This window comes from Sebastes umbrosus, chromosome 13, assembly GCF_015220745.1.
Source record: "Sebastes umbrosus isolate fSebUmb1 chromosome 13, fSebUmb1.pri, whole genome shotgun sequence".
NCBI classification, from domain to species: domain Eukaryota; kingdom Metazoa; phylum Chordata; class Actinopteri; order Perciformes; family Sebastidae; genus Sebastes; species Sebastes umbrosus.
The window spans coordinates 4,886,979-4,908,771 of record NC_051281.1 but is presented as its reverse complement, the minus strand read 5'-3'; the positions used below and the strand labels follow the sequence as shown (position 1 = coordinate 4,908,771).

At 43.5% G+C, this 21,793-nt stretch overlaps 1 protein-coding gene across 5 annotated transcripts in view; it reads right to left on the bottom strand.

Moving 5' to 3' along the window:
• kdm6a (lysine (K)-specific demethylase 6A) overlaps window positions 1–21,793 on the bottom strand; it is a 46,213-nt gene that overhangs the window by 8,581 nt on the left and 15,839 nt on the right. For 3 of the 5 annotated variants that reach the window (XM_037789467.1, XM_037789469.1, XM_037789468.1), the window contains exons 6-18: window positions 21,353–21,473; window positions 15,762–15,816; window positions 15,280–15,314; window positions 10,879–10,972; window positions 7,345–7,471; window positions 6,388–6,486; window positions 5,825–6,044; window positions 5,295–5,435; window positions 3,289–3,384; window positions 3,129–3,206; window positions 2,204–2,311; window positions 1,663–2,049; window positions 459–1,351 (exon numbers count right to left, since the gene is read on the bottom strand). In XM_037789467.1, the coding sequence (XP_037645395.1) occupies window positions 459–1,351; window positions 1,663–2,049; window positions 2,204–2,311; window positions 3,129–3,206; window positions 3,289–3,384; window positions 5,295–5,435; window positions 5,825–6,044; window positions 6,388–6,486; window positions 7,345–7,471; window positions 10,879–10,972; window positions 15,280–15,314; window positions 15,762–15,816; window positions 21,353–21,473 (2,454 nt within the window). Of the gene's footprint in view, window positions 1–458; window positions 1,352–1,662; window positions 2,050–2,203; window positions 2,312–3,128; window positions 3,207–3,288; window positions 3,385–5,294; window positions 5,436–5,824; window positions 6,045–6,387; window positions 6,487–7,344; window positions 7,472–10,878; window positions 10,973–15,279; window positions 15,315–15,761; window positions 15,817–17,027; window positions 17,781–21,352; window positions 21,474–21,793 lie in introns of those variants that run through there. The other 2 variants (XM_037789471.1, XM_037789470.1) reach the window with 2 other exon arrangements.

Here is a 21,793-nt window from a genome sequence, read left to right as displayed (position 1 = left end):
ATGTCTGCCAGAAATCTCATTCACCAAAACAGTAACGTCAAAGAGCTGTTTGTTTAGTTGGCATTAGATAAATAAGTAAATAAAACATTGAATTATCGCTTTTATTATTGTTCAAAAAGAGTCCAAAAATAACAGTGTCTCCTTGATGGATTACGAAGCCCCTGGATGGATTATAAGAACTAGTGATGGCTCGATGTAACGGCAGAGCAGTGTGCTGCAAGACAGTTTTTAAAGTAAGTCTCTACATATATCCGTTACAGAGATATTATTAAAAGTATGAAGCGAGTGCTTTTGCAATCACGGGCGACTGACGTGACCCCAGAGAGTCAAATAATTGACTTTAAAGAAGCCAAAAATAACCACAAAAGTATCAATGAAGGATTCAGCACATCACTGACTCCCAGTCTCTCAGACTCACACACAAGAGTTATTTAATGCATAGTTTAGACTGGTCTTACCTGCATGCTTTGAGCACCTCACTGGAGCTGGGGTAGATGGAGACCGAGGACCAGGGTGCCAGACCAGTAGGGACAGAGTGTCTCTGAGCTCCTCCTGAAGGCTCCACCTTCTGAGGGCTCTGGGAGTCCTCCGGCCCTTTCCCGTTGACCGTGGGCCCCTGGCTGTTGGTGTTGGACGGGCTGTTAAGGCAGGAGAGGCTGTTGGTGGTGTGAGGGTCTGCTGAGCGCGGAGAGGGCGTGGCGGCGGCGGTTAAAAGTGGCGAGGACGCCATCGACTGCTCCGACGTTGGCTTGGCGGCACCGTGGAGACCCGGATGGACGTTGTTGATTTTCTCTGAGGAAGGCCCTCCGTGGTTACTGTGGTTATTGTTATCGTCGTTACTGGTAGCATTGGCTTTTCCCTTTAGCAAGGCTGAGAGCTGAGGATTGTCTGAACTGAGCACGCTGGGGGCAGGAGAGCCGGGCCGAGACAGGCTAGCAGAGCTGTCCGTCACCCGCGGCTGGACGTGATTAGTCAATCCCTGCGCGGGGGCGGTGCTGGGACTTAGGGGTGTCCCTGCGGAATGCCTGACAGCGGCCTCCGGACCTGATGGCAAAGCGGCGGCGGCACCATTGCTGCCGTTTTTGCCCCCTGAAGGCGTGGTGTCTTTGGTGTGGACCCCTGAGGTAGTAGCGGCGTGGGGGGGCGAGGACAAGTGGTTGGGTGTGGTCTGGGGGGAGGTGGGGGACAGAGAGGAGGCTGAAGAGGAGGCAGTGCAGGGCCCAGAGGAATGTCCGACCTGATTCAGAATGCCAGAGGAAGAGAACGAGGTCTGAGGGGAGGAGGAGGAGGAAGAGAAAGGGGGTTCTCCATTGGGACCTGCCGAATGTGAACCTGGACCTTTTTGAAGCCCCTGGATGGAGAGGAAAAACACAATGAAAAATACTTTCAATAAGAAAAACAGAACTATATCACACTTCAACATTATTATACATACAACTCCACTTCTGAAAATCCGAAGCAACCCTTTCAGTTATTTCCAAGTTTAGCACAGCTAATGATGACTCAGCTATTCTCAGCTTTTTGCTAACAGCGAGTGGTTGTTTCCATTTGAAAATAAACGGAAAAGAACGCAGATGGACCTGCTCTTTAACAAAAAAAAAAAAGAGAATAAAAAGCACAGAGAGGCATATATGAGGCCATTTGAATGAGCCAGTGGGATACCTGAGTGGTAGTGTTGCGTTGTTGGCTCCTCCAAGTCTCGTCTGCGTGACTGGGACTACTGGTAGTGCTGCTGGTGCTGGGGTGACTGGCGGCTGTGCAGTTGTGAGGTAGAGAGTTCTGCTGCGGGTAAGGCACGTTTCCGTTGCTCGCGCCGCCACCTCCCAGTCCCAGGGTGTGATTTTTGTCCAGGTGTCCCAGCGGCCCCGCTGAAGGACTTGAAGAACAGGATCCGTTGGCTGTGGGCTGGGTGACACACGGGGGCCGGATGGCTGTGTGGTTGAGGGGGGAGGTGCGGGAGAGGCCGGTGTGGTGGTGGGAGGACTCAGCCAAAGGACCGTTGGGAAGGGCGGGCCGCGGCTGGCCGCTCGCTGCTGCCTGCTGCCTCATCTGACACAGAGGAGAGGAGATTCAAACAGTGATGGTGGCGCTGTGCAGCCACATTAGACTTAAAAAACATACATTTACATAGCAGATATATTATTGTCAGAAGTTGCAACCTAAACAACTGCAGTTCTGTATAATCAAAGTTGCATGTTTGTACCTGCTGCTGATGTTGCTGCATGAGGGAGAACTGGTTCTCCAGCTGCTCCAGCACCTGCACCTGGGGGGGCTTGAGGTTTGCTCGGTTGGTCCGCAAATGATCCAGGTGCTGCACATTTAACAACGGTGTTATATTGATTCAGCAGCTCACAATCCGTTTTAATTAGAAAAGTTAAATACATGATGCATTTTATTTAGCAAATAAAAAATATTGCTTTGGAAAAAGGTCTTTTCATCTAAAAATGTTGGACGTTAAAACATAAATTTTACCTCATGTGTGGTTTATAATGTATAATAGATAAATAATAGTATAATAAATACACTTCAGTTCAAACATAAATGGTGTCAGGACAATTTTGATTTGTGAAAAATGCTCAAAAAACTCTATTTATGAATGAACTTGGCAGGTAGGGGTTAAGACATCGACCAACGTCTCTGGTTGGAGTCCAGCTAGGGAGCTTTTGTTGCATTTCTCGCTGCCTCATTTCTTGCTTCATCTAATAAAAGCATAAAATGCCCAAAAAAAAGAATTTAAAAAAGATAACATGCCCCTTGACCACTGATTCACCAGGACGTCCTGCTCCAAGTATCTTTACTATCAAACTGGGCTCCTGACATTAGAGAGAGAAGACCTTGAAGTAATCCAACATCTCCAGTTATCAGCTCATGAAAAACTCTCTCTGTTTTCTTTGATCATCAAGGTGGTGGAAATATTAGTTAATATATCATTTTTAGATGCATTTTTTGAGGAGGTTCACATTACCTACAGTATAGCAACGGAGGTCACATGCTATTTTATATCTACACCATATATAGAGTAGAAATCCAGCTTCAGCTGTGACAGACTCAACTGCCTCAGGATTGCATTGAGCACATTTTCAATGAAGCATGAAAAAAAATAGTTTTTCCATATGTCATTTTCCTACCTGTAGCTTCTGTGGCGTTAGGTACCAGCTGGGGATCTGCTGTTGATTGGGGCTGTTTACCCACGAGTCTGCAACCCCCTGTAAAGTGAGACACAACAATGTGGACCACGGCTTCTCTAATTATCCCACAGAACAGTAACGTTAATGTCCGTAGCTGTACCTTAGCTGGGCTGGCAGTGCGTTTCTTCTTGGCAGGACTGGCCTGTGGGTCTGTGTGATTGCTGGACTGGGACTGGCCCCCCTCCCCCTTACAGGCCTGGAAAGCCAGCACAGAAACACAGCTTGTGAGCACACGCTGGACTAGAAATAATAGCAAAGCTTCTCTGTTCTTCTTCAAATATGAGCCCAAATGTCGTACAAACAGCCAGAAATCCAGACTTTTTCTGCACAAATGACACTGGAGGGTAAACTTGATACATGCACAACAGTTTGCGCGTTTAAATATCGCATGTATGACAATACTCCGATTGAAGTTTGTGTTATCACCTTAATCCGATTGGAAGCGGCTGATTAAGGTCATAATCGGAGTATTCATGCTGTGATTAAGATGTGGGATAATGCAACATTAGTTGCATTAGTGGAGGGTTGTTTGGACATGCAGACCACGTGGTGTTCTGCTCTCTCACTGGTTGTTTACACATTCTCAAAACTCTGCTACGGGTCGCAACATTAATTATGTTTACAGGTATCGTTTGGTAACTCAATCACACCTCAAACTTCAATACTGGAGCAATGAAATGAGGTAAAATGTCTTATTAAAAACTACATTTCTGTTACTCTTTGTTTCTCCGTGTTTGGTGATTAAGAAAGTAGTGCTAATGATGGAAATGATGTTATTCATAGCCAAAAGAGGATGATGTCGATGTTAAAGATTATAATACACAAAACTGCATGGAAACAGATTAGACGAGGAAAAGAAGAGGACTAAATAAAACTGATATGTTGATGGTGGGGGTCAGCCTTCACATCTAATGTGCACCACTAAGGCCCTGTCTACACGTATACAGATATTTTTATAAACGGATATTTTTTTCCTCAATGTTTTGGCCTCTCGTCCACACACAAACGGAGGTTTGAAATCCCAAAACGCCTTCTTAGGTGCAGATTTTTAAAAGCTCTGGTCACTTTTTATCTGTGTGGACGTGTAAAACGGATGCCCTCTTCATTTTGCACATGCCCATTGTCGCTTTGTGTAATGAGCATATGCCAGAAACAATGCACGCTGCACATATTGACCGTCATCTTTTCTTGTAAAATGTCCTGTGTAATCGGTAACACCGGTCACACGTTTACAAGTTTATTTACCGGTGGGAAAATTTCCTCACCGTCACATCCCTACTATGGACATAAAACTGAACGACCTCCCTTTTCGCCATTTACGCATGTAAAGAGACAGCTGATGACAGCAGAGTGATGACCAGGAATAACTGTTATCAAACTGACTGTAATGAGGCTGAAGGAAAGGGAGTAAGAAGGGAGGTAACAAAACTCCTTGACCCTTAACTTGTGATCTCACTAGTGGTGACAGCGAGCGTTTGGAATCTTTTTTGCGTTCCAGTGTGGGTGGAGATATTTTGTAAAACGAAGGTCGTGTGGACAGATTTTATTTTTTATAAACAGAGGGGAAAATATCCGTCTTTAAAAATATCTGCACACGTGTAGACAGAGCTTAAGATGTGCCTCAAAGAAGTAAAAACTATTTATGCCAGTTTCAACCATTTTTTTTAAAAGAAAGGAAAATTCATTATCCATTAAGCATGCATTTTTAGCCTTGCAGTTTGCCAAACATAATTTGATGCATCTTGGCATTAAGGATAAGAGCTGTGGGACATAACGAGCTCCTTGTAGCTTTGCTTAATAATTTCAACACTTTGTCATGTGACCCAGAGAGGCACTATGAAGGTCAACTACACTCTGGTAATTAGATTATTATAATACGGGCCTCGTTCCAATCCCTTCAGACTGCATCCCCTTTTATCTTTACATCCATATTGGCCGCGAATGCAAAGCTGCAAACCAGGATTTTAGAAACATCCGCATCGTCTGATGCGTATAAAACATCTGAAAGTATGAGAGCGAGGCCTCAGCTTTAATAGTCCTCATGAATGTGTTGTTAAAGTAAATTTGTAAAGAGGCTGTGGTCTCTTAGTATAAACTGGATCTCACCTGCTGTGCCTGTGCAGTGTTCAAGGCCCCCTGCCTGGACGTGAGCTCAGCAGGAATGGGTAGGCTCCACGCCTCCTCAATACTAGGAAGCATTTTACTCTTATTCTGCAGACTACCTGGCTGTAGGTTACACAACTGAGCCTAGGAGAAATTGTGTAAGACACAAACTTTAGTGCTGAGCTTGGGTTTGACAAGAAAAAGGCACTACAAAAGACTACTGCTGGTGGTGTTTTAGGTAACCGTATATACAGAATATAAACAGAAATGTTCAATGCCATGAAGGTATGCTTTACAATTACAAGTGAGAAAAATGTGTTTAAACACACCAATATGAATTATTATTCATATCTCAGTGGTCGGAAATCAAAATGGAAAAAAAGCACAATCTGCATTTTAAAAAGCCGATTGCTTTGGCAATAAACACAGCACTTCAATACACACACTCACACACACACGCACCAAAAATACTGCACAACATCTAACAAACAGGGTAGGCTGATGGGTGTTACCGCTCTAAATGCCGGGCCTACCTGCAGCAGTTTGATGCGTTGTGTGAGTGCAGCAGTGTTGAGGCAGGCCTTGCTGCGTGTAGCATTGATGTAGCACTTGATAGCGTCGTGTGGCTGGCCGCAGGACTCGTAGAGGGTGCCCAAGTCCATCCAGGCAGCCGCGTGGCTGTGGTCCAGTTGAACAGCACAGATGTAGGCCTGCAGTGCATCCATAGGCTGGTTCTGCTGCTGGTAGAGCACCCTGGAGGTGGAAGCAGAGGGAGGAGGGGGTTTTATTCCTGTGCCATCTTCCAGGATTTAGGTCTTTATCTTTCTGAGCATCCCAACTCTCAGAGGACGTACCCCACCCTCCATATATCTATCTATAGATCCTGTTATCCACCCTCTCCCTATGTCCTCTGTCGCACTGCAGCTGCTGAATCTTCATGAGGCGTTTTGACAGCTACTGACGCCCTGAGCACAAAGTATCCTTGAACTGTTATAAACCAGATATTTCTCTCTCTCTCTCTCTCTAAGAAACTTAAGATGATAAGAAAAGCGTTAGCACCACAATGCATCTCAGTATAATGATATGCTACACGTACCCTATGGAGCACCAGGTGTCAGCACTGGCTTCTGACTTATCAATGGACTGACGGTAAGAGATGAAGGCATCCTGCACCTTCCCAATACTGGAGTAGCACCTGGAGGAGAGAAGGTAAAGAAAGAGAAAAATGCATGAGATATGAGAGACAGAGGCAGAGGAAAACATCTGCTCACATGTATAAAAAAAGAAAGTAGAAAGTAGAGCAAATAAACTTGTTGCAATGAAATTAATTCCTACATTTGCTAACAATTCCAGTCATCTATCCGGCTAAAGTCCTAGCAACTGAGGGTCCGCAGCGTTGAAGGTATGAACTGGCTTTAAAGGCCCCGACACACCAGGCCGACGGTTGGCCGTATGCAAATGTCGCTGAGCGTCTTTTCAGTCTAGTTTTTTGCAGCGTGTCCCACACCTTCAGCTCTAGTCTAGATAAGGAAAGGTGGGGTGTCTATGCAGGTCAAAGGGTAATTCTTATACACCAACATGTTGAGGGTCTTGTGCAGACTGTTTAGTGTAAAAGAGGAATAACAGCTGACAATGCAGACAGCTTTTTTAATAGCTAGCCTTGGCTACATCCTGGCTAACACCTAAAGGGACAGCAGGGGGGGTTTGTACGCTTATCCATTCAAACACCTGTGTGCATTCAGCCTTCAGCTTATTTGCCCCCCAGGAGGAACCCAATTCAACGGCACAGGAACAAGAGAATTTGGAGAGAAGCCTGTGCCTCCATTGGGCCGACGGGGCATTAATTACTGCCGACGGTATCCAACCAACAAGAAAAAGCTCATGTGGCCGAGATGATTATCATAGCACGCTGGCAGATGGCTTCTAGGTAAAACAAACAGTCTAATCTGGACTCACAAAGCGTCCCGGGCTCCTGACAGGTTGGAGGCTAGCCCTGCAAAACACACACACACACACACACACACACACACACTCACACCCTTGTTTGCCTTACCTGCCGAGAAAGTACCAGGACTGGCCCGAGTTTGGGTCTGCTTCTAGAGACTTCTGCAGACACTGGATGGCATAGCTGTCCTTGGTGCCTTTATCCCCCAGCTGCTCCACCGTGTGATGCATCCAGCCTGGAAGAGCAGAGCAACAGATCAGGGGGGGGGAGACTAACACAACAGCTGGCTTTGCTCTTGCTCCTAATGTAACACCGGTATACAGAGAAGAAGCTATTACATGCAACAGCAGAATTAGAGCAGTGTGGAGTTGAATCATATGAAACAGGCCAAAGACACAATGTGTAATCAAAAAGGTAAGACCACCGTCTGATGTGCAAATGGGTTAGACTCCTAAACTAAACAAATGGCTCGTTCTTACACAGCTCGCTAAGCAAAGAGGAAGGAGGCAGACAAAGAGGGGGATGGGGTGCTCTTCACACACACACACTTCAAAAGCTCTCGTATGAACCAGCCTTCACAAACAACCCCTCCCTAAAACGTGCAGACACACACACACTGTGCACTGATGGGCAATTTACAGCAAATAAACAATCTCTCAGGAAGACCGACGCAAGCAATCACAGACCTCCCCGGCTCTTCTCCTAATACACCTGTGGCAAGCTCCACAGGTCACCATGACAACCCCAGCAGGCTAGACTGGGAATGGTTTTTACAACTGGGTGAGTGAGTGCGGGGAGGGGCCGTCTACACACAGCGGAGGGGAAGAAAATGGAAATCTCTCTGTGTTACTTTGCACAGAAAAATGTATCCAACATTCTGGCCACACTTTCACAGCTGTGACCTTGAAGGTGATCTAAGGGGGCCACGTTCACCAGAGCGTTTTTGCCTGAAGCCAGGATATTTCTTTTAATTATTTGCAATGGGAGCGCTGCGTATTTACGTTATGCTAAAAACGGCAGCAGCATGACGAGGCGTTGAGCATCCATTAGGGCTGCACAATTAATCTAAATATCACTGAAATTGCGATATGGCGAAATGTGTGTAAAAATACAGTTTTTAATAAAATATTGTCATGCAACAGAGATGTTCTCCTGTCCTACACGTCATATTCTACAGACTTAAGAAAACATCTTTGTTTGGTACAGATCCCTGCAAACATCACACCATAATCATTTTAATATGTTTTTCAATGAACATGAGAATAATGTAAAATGATCATTCCCTCTAATATCACAAATCATACCACAATTGCAATAACCGCAAGATATATTTTTTTTAATTGTTCAGCCCTAGCGTCTATTCTGCGATGAGTGCTGCACATTTTGTAGTGCACAGTCACTGTCACTTTTTACCCAGCCGTCCAATCACAGTGGAAGAGGGTGGGACATAGCCTACCAAATAGATCAAATGCGTTTTATTATGAGTATGCTGTGGTCTTATTGTGTCTGTTGTGCTTTTTTATTTTTATTTTATTGTTTTTATTGTGGACCAAACAAATTTCCCCGTGTGGGATAATAAATTTGACCTGAATCTGAACCAAACGATCGTACTCGCCGAGATGTTTCCTCGCCCATAAAAGCTCTTGACGCCCTCTCTCCCTCTACGTGTTTCAGTCCTCTCTTGATCCAGAGCACGTATTCTACCTTGTGCCGACATGTTTTCCGTATCATAGCAACCAAAGCATCTCAAGCTGAAAAAAACGCAGCGTCACCAAAGCGCTCTCGAGCGTTCCCAGCTGATCGTTTGCAGAAGAGCGCCTGGCGTTTTCAGCTGGACTACAACTTGGGAACAACCAGAGCAGGATATTACCATCTGATAAACAACTAAATGCAGGTTCATTTTAAACTTGGAGCTTCAAATTATCTGCTTCATTCACCATGTTTGAAAACAGGTATCATAAGGCAAATCACATTTTCCTGGCAATCAATCACCTCTCATGACGACAATAAACACAAAACTGTAGATCTACACCATTCCTTTGTATTTTATATGAATATGGTAAGCTAAACCTTTGTCCAAGCAAAAGCACTGGTCTGTTGGTTTAAATAACAGACTTGTCTGGCACTTCTTCTGCAATATGCATCATATAATCATACTTTCATGTAGGCTGTAGAGGAACATCAAGGCAGTATTTTGCATAGAGGCCGAAGGATACCACAAGAAATATCCCGTCTCTACCGAGACAACAAAGAGAGAGAAAATAAAAGAGCATAAAAACACCAGTTGCACGTCCTCAAACCCAAATTTATATATCCAACTCCACACTGGCAGCTCTAACGTTAGCTTTCAGTGTTAATGTCAGAAAAATCTGTGCCAGTAATATGAATCATGAATGTAACATTTCTACGAACAGAATTTAAAAGGTGCTAAATGCGAGATTGGGAGCATTTCTATTGCCTCCACAAAGCTCTCAACATGGCGACGATTGAGTTGGCGGTTCACAGTTAACGGTGCTAACAGCGAAAACAAAGGCAACAGTGCTGACAGAGCTAACAGTGTCAACCTGAGGGGGGGACCGGAGGGTGGGGGCTACACTTCCAAAACGTGATGGCGTAGTAACCGCCATATGAGAGCAATGCAAAGCGGCGGCCGTGAGCTAGCCTGTGGGGCACGCTCACATGCACTAAAAGCATGCACGGCTGTCCCGGCAATGTCAACAAAGCAAGGAGAAGCTCTGATTACAACACACACAGAGGGAGAGCAACTTCATTCTCTGCTCAGGTAGTCATTACTCTATATCTTCACATAACAAATTGTTGTTTGCTGCTATATTAATGCTCTGGATATATAGATATATAGAGCACCTTTAAAGTCTGGTTAATTTGAACTGTCATAATAAGTCACAGCACATTTACATTAGTTTGAACATTTCTCAGCTTTATGTGGTGTCACCTGTCACTGTGCATCACGGTAATAACTACCTTCTTGTGTTGTAAGCTGGAAAAACCTTTCTAGATGATCTCAAAGCAGATGAGCTAACCTCACTGTTTGCAGTGTTTTTTAGTTGGATCCCACATAAATCAGCACAATCATATTCCTAGTGTACAAGTTACACATTACCACATTTGTCATGCAAAGCTCAACAAATTATTTCACATTTGCAATAGATGTTTTTTCTTAAATTAACATCGCAGTAAAACTTAAATCAACTCTGAAATTATCTCCAATCATTTCAGTGCGACTACAGAGTCAAATGTGTTTCTGTGAGATGATAGTTAGGAGCAAAATAATTCTCTAAATCAACTCTAATCTTTACAAACAATTCATCATTTTGCATTTCAGTGCACGTGTGTGTCTAAACCCGGTGTGGGGGAAGGGGAGAAAACAATGCTCCGCTGCAACACACACGCTCAAACCAGCACTTTGAAATAACAGGTAGAAAGTAGCAGAAAACTGTGACGTGAAACCTAATGTGGCGGCCAAAACGCCAAAGCCCAGAGCACACTCCTTCCTCCGTGATCCTTGGCCATACAAAGTAGTTCATGATACAAGAACACCAAAACGTTTACACAACTTTCAGCCAGTTAGATTGCACATGTGGAGGCGAAGAGTATTAGCCAATACGAGCGAGGGAAACTCACCAAGTTGTTGCAGTGTGGTCGCCTTCACCTGTGCAGGAAGATTTTCAGTCTGCAACAGACTTTCATACGCTTCCTTCGCCGCTCTGTATTTCTTCTGCAGGCAGAATGAGAGAGGGGGAGGAAAACGAGAGGAGAGAGAGAGACGGAGAGGTTGTTTAAGCCAGACAGGAGGGTCAGTGTGTTTTATGGTTCTATCTGGACAGACACAAAGAGTCTTAAGACCTCCTCACACTCGTAATGACCAGCCAGACGCACACACACACGGGGGAGGGTCAGCGTGGAGGAGGACAGGCCAGACTCAACACGTCTGGCAGGTTTAAGTGTGTAGGTGTGTGTCCACTGCAGTACACGCTTTGTATTTTTGGGGGGAAACCTGAGCTGGCTGGTCGGAGGTGAGCCCAATGTTTGTTTTAACTTGCTGACCTTATTGACCTTGAGTCTGAACCCATACGTAGAGGTGTGTGTGTATGTGCATAGTCTTCTCTTATCAGCTCAAACACAGTCTTCTTAAAAGCAACCCGCCCACATCTCTGCAGACCCTGAAGCTCCAAATGTCCCTGTGTGTGTGTGTGAGGGTATAAGCACACACACACTCCCTGTCTGGTCCTGGACTCTTCCTGTCTGCACACAATAAAGACACCTCAGGGTAAACACTGACACTCGGGGCACATAAATGAGAGAGGCTCTTAGTGGTTCCTTCCTGCTTAGAGTAATGATCGCCATCGAGCCAGGCCCGGGCCAGACGACAAACACTGATATGACAGAATATATGAATAGCTGTTTCCCACGATCAATTCAAAGCACTCATTATGAGTAAAGATTCACAGAAATAAAGACATCATGTGTCAAAGTGTTTAGGGTTTTATGTCCAGACTTTAGTTTTGAGTGAAATGCTGTTGTTGCTGCAGACTTAAACCTTCCTGCATGTCACATTTTCCAAAGACCCCAAAACCCAATGTAATAGTAGTAAGCAAAAAAGTTAGCATCAAGTTGTTTTCGATATAAGGAGATAATGGAAGAGGGGGAAAGACTTTTTCATATTGGGACACTCTGGGTGCATTATTCCATTCGAATCATGGGCCCTGTTCAGACCTGGCATTAACATGCGTCCTGAGTGACCATTTGCGATTGGATCTCACTTCCTCGCTCTATATGCAAATAAACATGTGGTAAACACAAAGGCTAATACAGCAGAAGTTGTGACGTACTATGACGGGAATGTCAGTAGTAATATCCTACATATTCGTGAATTTTCATAACATAAAAAAACAAAGTTAGGGAGGCCTCCGTGCTGCCAACATCGCTGCCTTTGCATCACGACAGATGATAATAATGCACTTCCCATTCCTATAGTCTGATAGTCAGTAGAGATGTAGCCTACAGAGAAGATATATTTTAACAGAATACAGTCGTACCAACAGGATATAGCAGTGCGCAGAAGCCATTTACATGCCACGAGGCAGACAAGCGCTCGCTCGTTTCATTGTGTTTGAAGTCGGTATTTCTGCACTGTTGCAGATAAAGATCAGGCCACACTTATATTATTAGTATTATACCATATGTGGAATGGAAGACTCCAGTAGTGGCTGCGTAGGATTGGTTTCTACTTATGTGATCCAAACATTCCCAATAACTCCAGAGCGTTGTGAAGTCCAAAAGTCAAAATGTATTGAAAAAAAGATTCACAACATGTTTACAACATTTATCTAACAAAATAGATTTGCTTCAATCCATATTTGTTGGCGTTTAGCCTTTCAAAAACAACATTTTCACTGCTGTCAAAAAAACTGTTTGCTCTCCCACACGCACCTGTATTGACGGAGCGGTCTAGAAGCAATCTAACAGCACCATAAATTACATTTATATAACCACAATAACACAACATCTATCTATCTTTTTTTTTTATGGTGATGACGACAGACATTCAAAGCTTCATTCGAAAGCCTCAATAGAAGCTTTGAATGTAAAAACACATGGACATTCAGTACAGCTCCATTAAACAGTCATTCATTTTTTTCAAGTTTAAGTTTAACACCTTGTCTACACCAGCTGTGCAGTAAAAACAGCATGTCAGCAGCACGACAGCAGGAGCTGCAGGCCTCCATCAGCGCCTACACTGAATCTGGTCAGCTACAGTACCGCTGCACATTGTGACGACTATCACAATTCAATAAAGAACCATGTACTTATACGTTTAAGTGAAAAAAAAACCCGATATGAAGCCTAAAATGACACCTTGGGTTGCACTTATGTGAACAAAGCACGGGTGACAGGTGGTAATGTAGCATGAACTCTAAGCGTCCAAAGTCCCTCAGACTTAGTGTTACTTAGATTTACACCTGAGCAGAGCGGGACTGCCGTGAGAGAGACGACGCGTTAGGAGTGACCAGTTATCCAAAAAAACAAAAATTACCATTAAAGAAATCAAAGTAGACTGAACTTAGTGTTGAGTTGGTCTAAATTCCAACAGTGGGGAAGTGAGCTGGAATAACTGATGCTATAAGTAGTAAGGTTGGTGGAAATGTGAAAAAAATTGTGAGTGATGGATCCAAAGCTTTGCTATAGTACTGTTGCTATGGTTACCTGTAGTTTCAATAACTGTTCTTAACATGTTTGCCAATACACATTCTTAACGGATCTAATCCTTTCAACCTCGTCGGTGGAGGATTTACAACCTCATATCTTCGAGCTGAATTTCATTCATAGTTCTGTGTGCTTTAAATCAATGAGCTCATGAGCAGCGTGGCTGTTCTCAGGAATGCTGATGTGTCATCCACTCAATAATAACAACAGTCTCAGCAGGCGGGCTTGATGTAGTAACATTACACACACACAAGCACTTTAACATCAGAAGCATGCAGTGCCAACAAGCTAGAGACGTTAGTGTTTAACATGGCCACAGCTGAACATACTGGTCAATACAGTTTGCCGATTGTGAGCAGTATTGCTCTGCTAAACTCCATCTACAGAGAAGCTTTTCATTTCATCAACACCCATTGAAAGGCCGAGAGTAGGACGATTATTCCCTTGTGTGTAATTCAAACTTTACATCAGCTCAAAGAAAGTTAACAGATCAGTGTGCAGCAAACAGCTCCCAGGTTCTCTTACTTAAGCAGAAAGAGACACTGGAGGGTTAAAGTGGGGGACTTGCAGGGCTGCATTACATTAAGCATTATGAATGATGCTAAAATTCATGCTGAAAATGAATGAAATATAATCAAATAGGAAAAAATCTTTTACTATTGTCTGCAGGATTTAAAACCAAAAATTCGATATATACAAAATGGTTTACCGTAAAACTGCAATTAAAGGCCTGGCTTTTATTTACTTCAATCACTGAACTCAACCCGCATATATTTGGGACAGAACTTTAAATCGTTTCGCACAAAACTCTTGCTAATCAGAATTTGCTCAACATGGGAAATACTATCAAATGGTGTATTTAAAACAGCACGAATGTTAGTTGGAATAACATATCAATTGCAAATCATTCATTTGATCTAGCTCCGAGACAGTCAACAACAATTGTTTTTTTACGGCACCTGGAACACCACCTCTCAGTATCCTCTTAAAACTCACCTCATTTGGAATACCAAAAAGAAAAAGAGGTGAAAACTAAACAGGGAAAGGTGGGGATACTTCTATTTTGTAGCCAACAAGGTTTGATCGGTGGACCCTTACGTACTAAAGGAATATAAATAATCAAGTAATTGACACATTCAGACTTTATGACCGCTTCAAAAGGTAGGGAGTCACCACTTTTTTCTTTCGTCTCTCTTGTTTTATAATGCCCGAAAATCTGAATGAATTATACTTTGATGCTCATGATTTCTATAAAATGAACTAAACGATTGAATTGTGGAGAATCTAACCGATCTAACGATGTGTAACGTCCATATTGACAAAAGTTACCCAACTTCTAATTGAGACCTGTGTTTATTTGTCAAAATGTGTAGCCAAAGAAAAAGGGACTCAGCGTCTAATTGAAGTTTTACGGTATCGCTGCAAAAACAGTTGTAACCTAATTCACTGACTTCAGTCAAGAGAGAGACTGACTACTTATTGCTTGGTCAACAACATTGAGGACCGTGTGTGTGTGTGTGTGTCAAGGCAAGATCAATTATTGCTCAATGATTAGTGAATTCTTTTAAATCCACTAACGTTTAACCACAGGACCTTGAGAGTTTTAAAGAGACTATAAGAGCTAACAGCACTAAAAAACATTATTAGTAAAAGAGATTTGAGAAGTTTGGTCAGACTCAGAGAGCAAAAAGGAATCTTGAAGGAAACTGTCAAGAGGAAATGGGAACAATGCTTGTTTTAACCTCCAGAGCTGTCTATACAACAGTTTGTACAACATTAAACTGCACTTAATTTTAGAAATTGTAATTGATTGCTTACCTGGATCTCATACAAGTGAGCAATGTGGAACTGAACTGTGGAGGAGAAAAAGAAGCAGAGAAGAGAAGAGTTAAAAAAAAAAAATCAGGGTTAATATAAAGTCACCCCGGCGGACCTCAGCGGGTACAGATTGCAAACAGTATGGAGCGCAGATGGGAGGGGGAGTAGGACAGTTTCCCCAGAGTGTACATGTAATCTGAAATCACAGTGTGTATGTGCAATGTGCTCGCAAGCACTTCCAGTTCTCTCTCTCTCTCTCCATGTGCTGTCTCCTAGGCAACCCCCGTCTTGGGCAGAGTCAGCAGGGAAACGGCAGCGGAGAGGAAAAACTGCTCTGTAGAAATATTCCTGTGCCCTTTCAATATGTGCCGTCTACCACTGACAAGCTGGTGCATCAAGTCTAATAATTCATTTGCACACACAGCAGCAGCGTGTGGCTGCTTTCCATGTGGCCCTCTGGCAGTCGGAGCGATAGTACTTACTTTCAGCTTTGGACAAAGTGCAGAGATTGGAGTCGATCAAAGCAAGCTGAAAATGCTGCGGAGAAGAAGAAAAAAGAGGTATTTAATTATGTTGCTAATACAAAAAAAGTGATTGCAGGATAAAAATAAACACCTAAATCCTACTAGGATAGATCTCAGAACATAAAGCACTGATGCTTGTAGGGAAACCAGGTTGAAATTCTTAATCTCCTCCATCCGATCTGCTACAGATCCACAACAAACCATGAATGAACCCTGCTGACCGTAACATGAGAGGACACTGATAGCTGGAGGGGCTGAACCTTAGATATTCTTGTCTCTGGATCACTCATCTTCCCTCCTTCCTCGTGTGCAACCAGACGACACAGTCCTCATAATGACACACTGATATATCCTGTAGTTATAGTGTCATCCTACCACATCATGTGTAAGACAGTTGCCGGGTAAGACAGATGTCTGCAGAGGCTTAGCCGGGCTGTCAAGGCGTGGCGCGCTACTAGCCAATATCTCCATCCAGGGTCATTGAACAGATTAGCCCGGGAGTGCATCACACAGCTGCAGGGACAACTCTCTCCCTGGGGGGTTCTCCTCTGGCCGTTCTCCTGACCCCCCTTAGGGCCGCCATACATCTCCATTATTTCCCTCACATGTTGGTAAGCCACCATCATCCTGACCTTATGTTTGCATCAGAAATGTGCACAGCAGATTTAAATACCAGCAGCTGAAAGGTGAAAAATATATAATTCCAAGCGAGGTGTCTGATGCTGTTAATCTGCGAAGGGAAGCACCCATAGGTGGCTTCAAGGTGACAGTTACTAAAAGCTGCACCAATACAGTCACACGCGGCTTCATGCATTTAAAAAGAATAAAAAAGGCACCACCACCACCACCAGCAGCAGTGTCTCTTCTATCTGGGTCAGTAAAAACTCACAGCTCTTGAGCATCCTCAAACTGCACACATGAATCCAGCACACAGTTAGAGAACAGACTGTACTGCCGGTGCTGCCGTTCTCCACCGGTCAACTGTAGTGGATTTCTAAGAAGAAAAAAATGCCGGTACCTTAAAGCCAAATATCAATATCTGCCTCCAAGGCTGCTGGGGCAAAAGAGCTTCACACACACACACACACACACACACACACACACACACACTCTGGAGCTTGCTTCAACAAACTCCTTTTGAGCCACAAAACATCAGACACACTCATCACAGCCAGATTCCTAAATGTCAGAGATTGTACTCAAACACACACACACACGCGTTACCTAGATCGCTGGCACATCACACTCCTCCTGGAAGCCCACTGCATCCTCCTCCTGTAGATCTCTCCCTCCGTCTCTCCTCTCCTTCCCTTCCTTCTCTTTCACACTTGCTCTGCCACCAGGCAGATAATGCAGCAGGATTGTCAGCTTGGCATTCCACCTCCCTCCCCATGTCTCGCCTTCCTCTCTCTCTCTCTCTCTTTCTCTCTCCGTCTCTCTGCTATCTTTCTCTCCCTCTCTCTCTCTCCCTCCTTCCCCCTCTTCTATCCTGGTGTCACTGATTACTATTCAGCAGACGGCTGCAGTGGAGAGTGCAGAGAGATGACACACAATACCTCAAAGCTGGAACAGGCAGCACACACCACCTCTCTCTCCCCGCCTCCCCTCCTTCCTCTAGCTCACCTCTTTTCTCGGCTCAAAGCTCCTCTCTATGGCTACACGGCTCTACAGAGAGCCGACTCATCACCTCACCAACATGCAGCGCACAAACACACTCTTGCAATCTCGTTTCCCCGTCTCTCATTTGCTAAATTAGCAGCCAATGATGCAATTAAGTTAGTGTGGGTGTCTGTGTGTATCGTGGGTAAAGGAGAGAAGTTAGGTGTGATTACATGTATATGTTTGAACTATTCAAATATCCATTTTGGTGCATTATATCCATGACACCGTGTCCTAACTGTTCGCGAGAAGTTGTAGAGTTATCTTTACGACACCGGCTCATATCGCTACAAAAATCCAAATAAGGTGGCAGCTGGCTGTAGGGAGATCATCCGATAGTTTCCTACTTGCTGTCGGCTATATTGTATGCCATTTCCTCAATATTAAACGTGTATGTAGGGCTATCGCGATGAAGGAATTTCCCCTGCGGTGATAACAATTGGCTCAACAGCGCAATATGCGGTATTATAAATAAACGTTATTGTTAGGCTATTATGAGGTATATTGTTGCTTTTTAAATAATCATACTAATTAATACTTGCTTATTGTTAAATGCAGAACACAGAAGGGCAATGAGGCGCTGTGTTTTTTTATTCAGCCGAGACGCTTTGGTTGCATCTGGTTGCTATGATACGGAATATCCGCAGAAGTAAAAATGTCGGCACAAGGTAGAGTACTTGCTCTTTGTCCCACCCCTCCTCCATTGTGATCAGACGGCTGGATAAATAAAGTGACACCGATGAGCGCAGCGTTTTACCCAAAGAACATTTTCAACACTCGGCGACCAGAAAAAAAAAATATCTCGTGAAGCGCCTGCTGTTTGTAAATGTGAAAATGTGGCACTACCATTGCAAAGAATTCAAAAAAGAAAAAACGTGAGCGTAGCGGTTGCTTGCCATCCCCTGCGGTTGATTTGTCAATATCGCGGTTATTGCGACAGCCCTACGTGTGTTTTCTGTTGAAAAAGTACAAACGTTGGAAAGCAGCAGGTACTACTCACTCATCTTAAGTAGTTAAGTCTCCAGTCTGATCTGGAGCTCACAGCTGATAGGTACGTGGTTTGTTTATATGATGTAACGTAACGCTGCTGTTAGGACACACTGTCTCTCTCTCTCTCTGTGGCCGAGTTCTCTGTCTTCATTACGGTTGTCGTTGAATTATCCCTCGTTCAGCTTGACCTAACGTTACATTTCATTTTCAATCAATTAAAGTGACGTTGTGCGATACCTGTTATGTGGTGCATTCAGTGCACGCGAGGAAGACAGACGCGATAGTATTCATTTTCATATTCGAATATCTGTTTTTTTACTATTTAAATATATATTCGAATCTAGAACATTCGTTGACAGTCCGAATGTTAAATTGCAGCTGCTGGCTGGTAATTAGGTTTCAGTATTCTCAGAAGCTGCAGGCGTCTCATCACTCACTCTCTTCCTCTATCCGATGTGCTCCAAAGGAAAAGGGGAACGAATGGAGAGGAAGCACCATGAAACAAGCATCCTTCCTCCCGACACTCATCCTCTGCAGCAAACTGTCTGTTCCAACAATTTCCTGTTTCCCCCCCTTCTATTTCCCTCCTCTCATTTCTCCCTCTCCTACCTTTATTCAATCTCTGCTCCTTTGAACGTGCAAACACCCCTCCCTATCCATAACTGGAGCAAGCATATGTGTGTGTGTGTGTATGTGTGTGTGTGTGTGTGTGTGTGTGTGTGTGTGTGTGTGTTGCTGGCAATAAGCCAGGACTAAGAGGGAGGGGCGCATGCAAGGCAGAGTGAGGACGTGCAGCACGTGCAGCCCACTTAGCTCAATATTGTACCAATACACAGACTCATACACAGTGCATCATCTCCTAGACAATACACACTCTTTTAATTTTAATTGTGCAAGGGTAGACAAACTATCTAGTGCAATCCTCTTGCAATAAATACCTTTGAGAAACTTATAATATTCAGTTTGCTTGTTGAAACTGTGCCAGAGGAAGGAATGTCACGATACCAGAAATTTAGATAGTCAATACCAGTACCAGTGAAATGCCACGATTCTCGAGACCAATTCAATACCGCGGTAAAAAACAAAAGTAAAACAATAAATCCCATGTACTTCAATAAAGGTATACTGTATTCACCGGATGTACAACGTTACAGCTCATAATTTCCTCTCTGTTATCTATTTTATATTGATGTGAAAACATCTCCTTCAAACAAATGGACTTATTCAAGTTTCTTGCCAAAAAACTAAATTTTACAAGAAAACATTTGAACACATCACAATGACGTTAGAATTTACCCTCGCCCAATACTCTTAACTGAATAGAGCCTGAACGCATCATAGTGTAAATCAATGGCACCTCCTGTTAACGTTAGCTGTTAGCTCCGTGAACGACGGTGCAGCTTACCGACTGTGAACAGCAAACATTAACCAAGGCCTATTGAAGGAGGCTGGGTCACGCGTCATCAGCACGTCATGTCTTTGGGGTACAACACATGCGCAGTAAAATCTGGTCTGCACTCGCCGAAATTGAGCCAATCGTAACCCACGACCGCAGCTTCAGTTACACTGCGCATGTGTTATACCCCATACCCCAAGACCCGTGTCCGCACGTGTCTCAGCCTCCTTCAATAGGCCTTGACGTCAACTAGCTGTCGTCCTGCCGATTTCAACACCGATTTGTTGTTCACAATGAAGCATTATCAGCGGAAGAAATAGGACGAGAGCTAGTGAGGTCGATAGTGAGTTCACTGCGACCCAAACACATTTGCAATCATCCCTGGGACAACGGGACACTGTTAATCTCAAACCCTGACAATACCTGCGATACCGTAGAAAAAAAGAGTATTGCCATGTTTTCAGAGTGAAATCATGTTTCAGATGTTATGCATCGACTTGGTACCGAAGTATCGGTTCTTGCGACATCCCTAGTCAGAGGTTCTGATTCAAGCATTAATATTGAATTATATTACAACATAATTCTCTATATCAGCAACAGAATTAGGTAATTAACAGGAATTATTCCATTCACCAAATATCCTCTGAGTTTAACTGTAAAACAATGCTCTGCAAGGCTCAATATTATGCCAATGCATTAAAATGCATAATAAAAACTCCTGTGACAGAATGTCTGGAGGAGGACAAAGGCCCAGGATCAGATAGCAGTCTGTCCCTAAAGGGAACCAGGACTCTCAGACAACAATAGATCCATAGGCTCCATTCAGAAAAGCCCTTCGTTACTGCCTGCACATCTATGGCTCACAGGTGTCAGGAGATAGGCTAGTAGACGGGCTTCATGCTCAGACAGACGGGACAGATGATCCACCAGCCTTTGTTAATCTGAGGACACGGGAGGTCAAGTCTGTTTGGGCAGGAAGGAGGCTTCTATGACTGCACATCAGGTATACAATACAGACTGGCATGAATGGAAAATGATTCCACTGTGTTAATGTCGTTCAATTCAAACACACAGTTTGAAGTATGAGGATGAGAATCCATGAACGTTAAGTGTTGGCAGATCAATTTTAGATTTGGTTCTGCAGTATTCACCAAATAGTAGAAATATTATTTAAATTACACGCACAGATATTTATTAAAAAAATATTTCTTACAACATCTGTTCCCAATTACAGCATTTTCTTCTTAGAGTATATTTATCTTGATCTCGTCCATCATGCCTTTTAACAGATCAGAGCATCATTCATAATCAATGTATCATGACACTTACACCACAAAACCTTGAAAAGAGCACGATGTGGTGTTGAAAGCTGATATCTGGTTCTAAAGCTTACTATCAGGCCCTGCTTGACCCGACCATGACCTGAACCAAAATAAACACCACGACTCCCATTTCATTCTATTACACAATGTGAGAGTTTTTTTTCCAAACCGTTTAGATTTACCTTTAAGCTTGACTCGTAGTCTGTGTTGACTTTAAACATGAGTCCCAGTCTCAGATGAATCTCTTTAGATCGAGAGAAGCCGGGGTCGATGTAAAGCACCTCCTGGAACGCTTTGATTGCCCTGAGAAAAGACACAGAAACAGAGTAGGTTTAATACAACCAGAAACATACAGTATATATATATATATATATATATATATATATATATATATATATATATACACATATTTAGGCCAACACTAATGGCGAATCTTAAAATAATCCATCTGGTTACAGTAATATCCTCCCCTTGCCTCACTCTTCTACCACCTGATAAGCTGACTTTTAATCAGCTGGAAACATTCACCAGAGATGGGCAGTATCGACAAACTCAAACATTACAATATGACTCAATACTTCAACATTGAAAATATGGTGATAATCTAGGTATGACTGTAACTA